General features: G+C 37.0%; 1 protein-coding gene across 3 annotated transcripts in view; it reads left to right on the plus strand.

The window, feature by feature from the left end:
• ppp2r5b (protein phosphatase 2, regulatory subunit B', beta) overlaps nucleotides 1-5,422 on the plus strand; it is a 30,880-nt gene extending 25,458 nt beyond the window's left edge. For 2 of the 3 annotated variants that reach the window (XM_065248764.2, XM_065248763.2), the window contains 6 exons: nucleotides 51-104; nucleotides 199-249; nucleotides 453-572; nucleotides 3,882-4,009; nucleotides 4,123-4,224; nucleotides 4,516-5,422. In XM_065248764.2, coding sequence (XP_065104836.1) covers nucleotides 51-104; nucleotides 199-249; nucleotides 453-572; nucleotides 3,882-4,009; nucleotides 4,123-4,224; nucleotides 4,516-4,684 — 624 coding nt within the window. In that variant the 3' untranslated portion in view covers nucleotides 4,685-5,422. Of the gene's footprint in view, nucleotides 1-50; nucleotides 105-198; nucleotides 250-452; nucleotides 573-3,881; nucleotides 4,010-4,122; nucleotides 4,244-4,515 lie in introns of all 3 variants that reach the window. The other variant, XM_065248765.2, reaches the window with a different exon arrangement.
• Nucleotides 5,423-9,929: the final 4,507 nt, after the last annotated feature.

A 9,929-nucleotide genomic window follows, 5' to 3' on the forward strand; every position in this document is an offset into this window, starting at 1 on the left:
ACTTGAGGTGACTTTATTAAAAATCCTCTTCTTGTTCTGTTTTTGTGTAGCTGGCTTACTGTGTGGTGCAATTCATGGAGAAGGACGCCACAGTTACTGAACATGCAAGTCCAATTTATCTGTCATGGCTTACTTGGAGTATACACAGACATTTTATTCAAATCACAGACGTTTCTCATTTGTCGGCTTCTTTATTAGATCATCAGAGGGCTGTTGAGATACTGGCCCAAAACATGCACTCAGAAAGAGGTAAGAAAACTATGGCTGGATAAATTGCAGGAGATCTTATGGAGAATTATGTTGATTAAGGTGAATGATTGGCTGGTGTTTGAAATGTTTCGATTATTGGCACTGGCTAATAACAACGTTTCACTCATTTAATGAGAAGTTTATCGTACAGAAGAAATTTTCTTCTGCAAAAGGAAATATTAAATGATATCCTTTAACCACAGGTGATGTTCCTGGGAGAGATTGAGGAGATTCTGGATGTGATTGAACCATCTCAGTTTATCCGTGTGCAGGAGCCTCTATTCAAACAGATCGCTGCCTGCATCTCCAGCCCTCATTTCCAGGTCAGCTTTCAAGCAGTAATACCACACTGTGTTCGAACCCTACCTGTGTTTAGCAGCCGATGTCTGTCTGAAAGAAATAGTTCACCCTAAAATGTTAAATTTGGCATTATTTACCATCATTTTGTTTAAATAGCTGCACTGTAAAACAATTGCTGGTTCAATTTTAAAAAAGTAAGTTAACTGGTTGCCTAAGAATTTTGAATATATTAGTTGATTTTAATATACATTTTTGTCACAAATTTTATTTTTAAAGTAGAATTAAGGCAACCATGTAACTTACAAGTATCTTTTTCATCTTCTGAATTTAAATGCAGTTTTTTTTTAAAGTGTGGGGGGGTTACAGTATTTTATGCATTCTGACTTTTCACAGTTTAAGAGTTGGATTCCTCATGCTAAACAAATGCAAAGTGTCAAAAAAGCAGTTGGACGTGTGACAGAGTATTTCTGTGCCGAATGCACTCGTACAAGTTTCGGAAAGTTTTTTCGTAGCATGGGCAGGCCTTACGTATCATTTCTTTTATGAGCACTTCCCCTATGAAAGCACACCTGAGAACCATGGACGCTAGAAGTCACAGGCATCACTTCACACAACATCTTGTTTAATATCAAGACTCAACAATGGCATGAAAGAAGAAGTTGGTTTTGGGATGTAAAGAGAAGAAAGCCAGCCTTATGGAAACATTGGGTATAGTTTGTTTAACCGGGGTAGCAGCAGCATTTTGCGTGTGTGTTTGTTTTACGCTGTTTTTTGTTGAAAAGTCCCAAGTGGGTCATGAGTTGCAGGCGGTAAGTAGGGATGGGCATTTTCCAGTAATTTAATATTCGACTATTTAAGCTCATAAAGAAGGAATATTCAAATATTCGTTTATTTAAATTACGTTAATTAAGACATACATGTTTTGTATTTTTCATTTTGTCACAATTTCACAGAAGGCTTATAATTAGGAAATATCCACAACAAGCTAAGCTTATATTCTGTATATATGTGTGTATGTATTTTTAAGTTGAAAACATTGTAAAAAAATTTTTTTTATAATTCATCTTAAAAAAATAGCCTACAGAAAATGGTGTTAAAACCCGCGCGGAGCGAAGTCTGAGTCAAATAGCTTCAAGTTGGTGGTTAGTACGAATTCAGTACTGTTTGATCTTACAGAAATTATATTATACCAAATATAATACCCAAACTCAAGTGAAGTTTAAAGTTTGAGGACTTGACAAAGTACACTATCTTGTAAACAGACTCAAAACACCAAGGAAGAACCCGGAGCGAACGAAAAAACATAGACTACATAACAGTCTGCTCAGTCGGCATATGGATATCTTCTCTGTTTAGTTTGACATGTTTTTGTGAAGAAAGACAACCAAATCTGTCTCGTTATTAACAAAATAAAGTAGACTATATAGCAGGAAGCTTACAAATCTCTCATGATGCGCTGATGCAGGTGGCAGAGAAGCACGTCTAAATAACACGTGAGCCGGTGGCCAAAACCGGACAACCCGGAGTTAAAACTAAATACTTGAATTCGTCTGCAATCTGAATTGCCAAACAATCAGAAATTCATACAAATAAATGTTCTTGTATATTCTACATTAAAGTCTGTAAAAGACAGTATAGATGAAGTGAAAAAGCATTAAATAAGTCGTAACCCTTCGGTGCCACATTAAAAAACAAACAAACATTCGAATAGCATTTTTTAATTCGATTATTATTGCAGATCGGATATCCGAAAATTTGAATATTTGTGCCCATCCCTAGCGGTAAGTAAGACTTCTGTGTTATGTTAGAAATCGGCGCCTAAGTGCATATAATCTAAATGACACGAACATGTAGTGAATCATAAGTTATCCAGTCAGTGTTGTATCTTGTGTTGCTTGGCTCGTGACTCACTCCTCCCGCAGCTTGTGACTCCTCCACCTGAATGTTTACGTGTGTTTTCGGAAGGACGATACTGCTCTATATCAAGATTAACATCAGATATGCAGGGACAGTGTGTGATATGGGAGCTTTAAATGTTAAGGGGAGTTCACATTATAACAATAACTATAACGATAACTAAACAAACTCGCACTGTGCAAAACTCGCGTTTGAGTCATGGTTTAAATAGTGAGTAGTAAATTCTTTAAATAAGAAAACATAGACTACTTACAGTCTGTGAGTCAGAAGCGGAATAATGATATGACCGTCGTGCGCACGTCAAAAAGCCCAGGAAGAAAACTGTTGCCTACAGTCCGTGTGTTTATAGTAGTCCAAGAAAAGAGATTTACGTTGAAGACGATAACTCGCATCATCGTTTACTTTGGGATTTCTACCTTTGCATATCGTTAAAGGCGTTCTAAGCGAATCTGCGAAACGTTTTTGTTGACGTTTGAATTGTTTTCAAACAGACGGAGCGTAGTTAACTCCTCCCCCTCCCTTCCGTGCTTTCATGAACGCGCCCAACCTCCACCCCCAAATCCTTCTTGTCGTTTATTGGCTGGAACACTTTGTTATGGTTTCTGTTTGTAGGTTTGTCCACTATGTTGTTATTGCCGTTTGTGAAGCCTGGGCTGTCTACAGAGATCGCGGTTTTTTACAGCCTGATCAGCGGACAGGCAGCAAGCAGATAGTGAGGAGATGTTTGCTGTATGTAACAAAAAATGTTTTATGGTCTAAAACGCGTCAATTCGCTTAGAGCACCTTTAACATGAACTAACACACACTTACACACCATAGGATGTGTAAAATTATGAATAGGAAAATATGTGCTCTTTAAAAATGAGCTAATAACATAGATGAAACCAATACTGTGTGTCCATAGTTGTGGCAAGGAGCTGTGCCAATATAGCCAGCCATTTGTTATCGCAAATAAATTTATTCTGCAATAACAACCAGCTGGCTGTACATTATCCCTTACGTAATGCATCATAGACTGTGCCAGTGATGCTATTCTGGCACAGAAAATGCACAGAAGGGAACAATTTCTTAAAATAATGGATTATATTTTCATTTGTTTAGGATACTTGGAACACACAGGTATTTTCTAATGCTTTTGCAACACTTTGCGGAGAAAAGGTCACAAGTCTCTCTCTTTGTAAACAGACACAGCAAAACAGACTTTATAATTCACATTTTGGTTTGAACACAGAAAGCCATAGCGGGTTTTAATGACACAAGGGTGAGTAAATAATGACAAAATGTTCATTTTTGGGTGAGCTAATCCCTTAAGCACTATAGCACGCAAGGAGGTGCGAAGAAAGCTCTTGATAAACGAACATGTTTGTGTGAAGCTCGAGCAAATCTCACATTCACACTCTTTGTATCTCTCTCAGGTTGCAGAGCGGGCTCTGTATTTCTGGAATAATGAGTACATTCTGAGTCTTATAGAGGAGAACTGCCAGGTCATCCTGCCTCTGGTCTTTGGCACACTGTACAGAGTTTCCAAAGAGCACTGGAACCAGTCAGTATCTTTTAAAGATATTCCTAATTTAAAAAGCATATTGACACGAATCAAAATGAAATCCACTTCATAAGCTAACAGGACTTTTGTTCCTATCTGTTCTCTTCTTAAAGGACCATCATCTCTCTCATCTACAACGTGCTGAAGACGTTCATGGAGATGAACAGCAAGCTCTTCGATGATCTCACTGCCTCTTACAAAGTGGAAAAACAGAAGTGAGTTCAGAGCAGAGAGGTACTATGACTCGAGACGAATATAAGACACATTTAACAAGACATATTTCCAAGTGAAACCAAAATGGTGGGTGGGACTTTTTAGGATTTTATTTCTCAGGAACTGATTATATCGGGAAAAGTAGGCTTTGCATACCAGAATTAAACTGGGTGGTTCAAGGGAAGACGTTTTGAGTTACTGGTAATGTCAACTCAAAACAGAGTTTCTATTCAGTTCAGAGTTTTTATCTTTCCTCACCTTTTTTTATCTCCTGATCCCTTTGCTCTCCATAGGGAGCTGAAGAAAGAGAGGGAGCGAGCCGAACTGTGGAAGAATCTGGAGGAGGTGCAGGAGAGGCGAATGCAGAGTCTGGCGGAGGCCAGCAGAAACCAAAGGAACCTGCTGGAAAGGGAGAACACCAGCAGGAGCCAATCAGAGTCCAGCGCTACCAACACCACCTAGAAACCACACGCGAACATACACTCACTCACACTTTTCACAGATTTATCAATAATTCTGACTTTGGAACCAATCAATGCCTCAATTACGTTCTGATATAACACACCATGCAAACAATACGATCCCAAGCACCAGACAGAGCACATATACAACGGGCTGTCCATATGTAGATATTTTACACTTAAACACTGAAGCACACATCACACGCCGGGGAAGATATAAAAGATAAAAAAATCAGTACCTCTCACATGCATCCTACTCTCGCTTCACACTTCTGCCTCTCCGCATCTTTTCTTTCTATTCACACACCTGGATCGCAAACCTCACCGTGCAAAACACACCTGCATGGGGTCCGATCGTCACACATGCGCACACTCCAAATCAAACATGTACACGTCGTTCATAACCGCCATTCCAGAACTGCCTGTTCCTCCCGGGCCCGATCTGAGCCCCCGTCAACCGACCAACAGACTCTGCATAATGTCAAAACACTGAAGAGGAAGTTGATGATGATGATTTAATGATGTAATGATTCTAATGATCCTACTTCTACAGCTTATTCTATAAGTACTACTTCTATGCTCCTATAACTGATGTTTTATATATATATATAATATATATATATATATATCTATAAATATGATATCTATGTCTGATTATAGTGTTGGTGGGGGTATTCTAGTGTAGCACCTCATAAACATGACTGACGTATGCTGCTAGGTAAAACTAAACATGTTATGAAGTGACTTTAGTCTGATTTTTATTTTTAAATATCATCACATTTTATTTTAGCAATATTGTCATTTGTTTAAACTATATGTGTCGATTTTTATTTATTTATTTATGTATTTATTTATTTTTTAATATCAATATGCTTGCTAACACTATTGTGTTCCAGTATAATTTTACGAGGACTGAGTCCTGTTTTGTATACTTGTTTTTTGTATGTTTGTTTCTTGCTGTTCATATTTATTGATGTAGAGGCTTGATAATGGAAAAGAACTGTGTGCGTAGGCATATTGAGAAAGCCTATAGGAGAAGATTGAGATGTTTGTGAGAGACTGTGTGTGTGTGCGCGTCTGTATGAATGTTGTAGAGCAGAGGTTTATCTCCAGTTTAGAAAAGATCAGAATGTAAGATTCACTTTGATTGTGCTTTAATGCTCAAATGAACTGCCACTGTCGATTATTGATTTTCAGTAGTCTCTAATTTATTGAGAAAAGAATGAAAATAGAAAACAATGTCACTCTTGTTCTTTGAAAAAAAAGTCTCCAGTTTGACTTTCTTTTTAAACTGGTATTTGCAAAGCATCACATTTCATATGAGCAAACAGGAAATAGGGAATGAAATAGAATAGAGATGGCAATAAATATGGACTGAAATTGTATGCAGAAGTAGCATCAATAGAGTTGCACTGTCCTTTTGATCAATGTCTTCATGTGTTTAAACATAGCAATGTATTTTTGGGGGACAAACGGCTTTGGGGTTTGAATGTATGAAAGTGGGATGTAAACATGACAATTTCTGTTAAGTAACTGCGCATGAAGAACACTGTCATTATTTACTCATAACCTTTCAAATGTAACTTATATACATGGCTCTCCATAGGTATTGGGACAGTAAAGACCAATTTGCTTTGTTTGCTGTGGGGAGAAGAAATTTGTAAAATAAATATGAGACAAAAGTACAGAATGTTACATTTTATTAACATTGATTATGTTTATCAAATGCAGAAGCAATGGATTAAACTGATACTACACATACATTGCTTTTGCTCTGTTACAATGAATGCATCAGGACACAGTTCATCACTTAACACTTGTGATGTGCTCACATTTGATATAAGAATTAAAATCCAACCGTGCTGCTCTGTTGAGTTGGTTAATTGTATATGTTAAAACAGGTGCAAATAGACATTTCTTAAATCCACAGCAAACACATGTATTGTCACAATACTTAATTGAGGACACTGTATCTAGCTTTTGACTTAGTATACATCTAAAATGTTCATAAATTTAACCCTTAGTGCGGTATTAATGATCCTGATTACTTTCCTTAGAAAAATTAACCATTGCTTTAAAGGACAACACCACAGTTTTTCAATATTTTACTATGTTCTTACCTCAACTTATGCAAATTAATACATGCCTATCTTTGTTCAATGCGTGCACTTAATCTTTGTACAGCACGTTGTGAATGTGTTAGCATTTAGCCTAGCCCCATTCATTCCTTAGGATCCAAACATAGATGAATTTAGAAGCCACCAAACACTTCCCTGTTTTCCCTATTTATAGACTGTTACATGAGTAGTTACACAAGTAAGTATGGTGGCACAAAATAAAACATGGTGATTTTTTAAGCAAATAAAAAATGAGAACTATATTGTATGGCGGAAGAGCACTTAGGTTGCAGCACTTTGACCTTGGGCGCAGTAACATCAACACTCCTGTCTTTGGAAGTTTGAGCGAGATGGGGGAATAGTCTTAACTGGTCACACCAGATGCAAGTTTAACGATTTGCGCGAGTAGATTACATACAAAGAGTCAATGCAAAGATGCGATCATACGCGTCTTCACGTGGGGCAATCTCTTATGAAAATTAACCATTTTTTTTTATGGTAAAAGTGTAGTAACCATGTTTTTTTGGTGTATTGATTACTATCAGCAAAACCATGGTTTTACTGCATGAAAAAATGTGCCATTCGCCTCAAACGCGTCTTTACCCCAGTTGAAAATATTCAACTCAAGTGAAAAATTAGCATGACACGAAGTAAAATCCTACGAGTAATCTAAAGTGAGTAACACGATGCCTTGCGTTTGGTGTGTATGTAGCATAAGTGTAGTGGTGGAGTGGTGTTTTCCTTTAACTACTGACACTGGTTTAAACATGGTAGTTCTCATTTCTTTCATTCAAAACACTAATGAATACCACACAAGTGCGACACATGCTGGTCAAACGTTAAAATTACAACTGCTTGTGCATAGTGGAGAGGGACTCGGAAATGTTACGAGTTCAGAGAACATGAACGACCAAATGAAGTGTTTACGAGTAATTTTCTGAATTAAACGTGTTATATGTTTTATGCTGCCTTCAAGTGCACATGTTAAGTTCGAGCATCGTGCATGCGTTATAACGATGTATCAAATATAACAATAACATAAAAGCAGCACAACTCTATCAATTCTTAAAGGTACAGTAAGTAGAATTTACCCCCATCTAGCGGTGAAATTGTATTTTGCATTCAAATGAATAGTGCTCTCTAGCGTCCCGCATTTCCATATGCGTGTTGCAACTACGGTAGCCATTATGTAGTCACTGATCTCCTTGTCCGTTTCAGCTAGTTCACGTGTTCTGAATGAAAACGCGTGGTGGAAATGCGTATGCTAGTGCTTTTTGTCCCTCTCTGCTATTATACTGTAGTTTATCAATACAGCGCAATGACATGGAAGCCTCATGGGACTTACCCATTCAATGTAAATAAAGAGAAGAAATTCTAAGCTTTCAAAGAAAAGTCAGATCACTGGCAAATGTCATTTAACATCAATGAGGACATATTTATAAATAAAGACATTGATTTTGATTAATAAAACGCTTAAAATCCTACTTTAAGTCCCTTTAACTGAATCATGTTTATTGTTCTGGCTAAACTGACTTTAAAATAAATAGCTTGTGGAATTTTTTTTTTTTTTGGTTTCCAAAAGACGAGGGGAGACATCACCCACCACTGTGCTGATTTGGCAGCCAGGCAAGAATTTAAAGTTGCCATGAAATGGAAGTAGCAATTGTCTTATTTTCCCCGTGGTGATGTAGCCTATATCCAAGTGAAACAGCTTCTGAAATGAAATAAAGGTAGGGCTGGACTGGAATTTGTCTATTGAAAATTGATTGGAACGTTGGAAGTTGCGTCATGTTGCTATTTGCTAATCAGTTTTATCTTTTCCTGCACCCTGCCTACCTGCCATTCCTCGTGACCGGAAGTAAAAAGAAATCGTTTTGAGGAGGAGAGGGGATATGCAATTTTGATAAAAGATTATGAGGGCACATGCTTTTTATTAAAAAAATAATAAGGCTCTCAATATAATTCATTTGAAAAAAAAAATCCACAATATTCCAAAAATTACAGTTTTTTATTTAAATTTCATTGTGATTTTAAAGGCGGGGTGCATGATTTTTGAAAAAACGACTACCAAAACACACTTGTAGCCAATCAGCAGTAAGGGGTGTCTCTACTAACCGACATCGTTGCGTATGTGTGGGGCGGGTCTACCAAAAGAAGGTCCAGATTCTATTGGGGTGGGGAGCGTGTTTGTTTAGGTGATTTCAAATGTCAACATTGGCTTTCAGAGATCATCCACCTCGCCATTAAGGATATGTAGCTAATGATACATTAATTTTACACAGTAACATTAGCTTTGTGTGATGGTTGATGATTTGAACAAATCTGGTTACTGGTTATTTATTTAGCTTGTTATCAAAAATAATCTACACTAGAGGGACTTTTGTTATTGATTCTTTGCGAAATATAAGTTTGGTCCACAAAAGATGTTTGTTTATGAAAACGTCTGTACGCTTGAGACTTTGTGATGTCATAAGGTCACAATTGAATGACGTCATGGCACACATATCACGTGATAGCATTTAAATGTCTTCATATTGTATATTTAATTTCAGTGCTGGATATTGGTTGAGCTACATGAAGGGATTATAGATTTGAACAGAAGATATTCACAACCCACAATTTTGTTCAGACCCACACCACCAGTTTTTCCTCGGCCACATACAACAAAGAATGATGGCCCTACAATGGCCCAGATCTGGATTACAGGTCACAACTGGCCCAAGTTCCAGCCACTTAATAGAACCCTGGCCCAGACCTGGGTCTACCAATTCTCAACCATAGATAAACCACATCAAAACTGAGTCATACCCCAGCCGAATTCCGAACAAAAATACTAGTTTGTTCAAATACATTATTGGCATCAATCTAAACCAACAACTTAAATGACTAAGTACTTTTATCTTTAGTAAACATACAAAATTTTAGAACAAACTGATAATTAAACAAAAAACATTGTGACAGTTACATTAATGTGTGAAACTTGTCCAAATTACCAGGTTTACATGAATTTAATTAATTTTATGAATTTAAATTTAAATTAATGACTGTGGCTAAATACAAGTTTGAACCAAACTGAACTTAAAAATTAGTTAATAAGAAACAATATAACAACTTCATGTGTATGTCAGC

Source organism: Paramisgurnus dabryanus, chromosome 2 (genome assembly GCF_030506205.2).
Source record: "Paramisgurnus dabryanus chromosome 2, PD_genome_1.1, whole genome shotgun sequence".
Taxonomy (NCBI): domain Eukaryota; kingdom Metazoa; phylum Chordata; class Actinopteri; order Cypriniformes; family Cobitidae; genus Paramisgurnus; species Paramisgurnus dabryanus.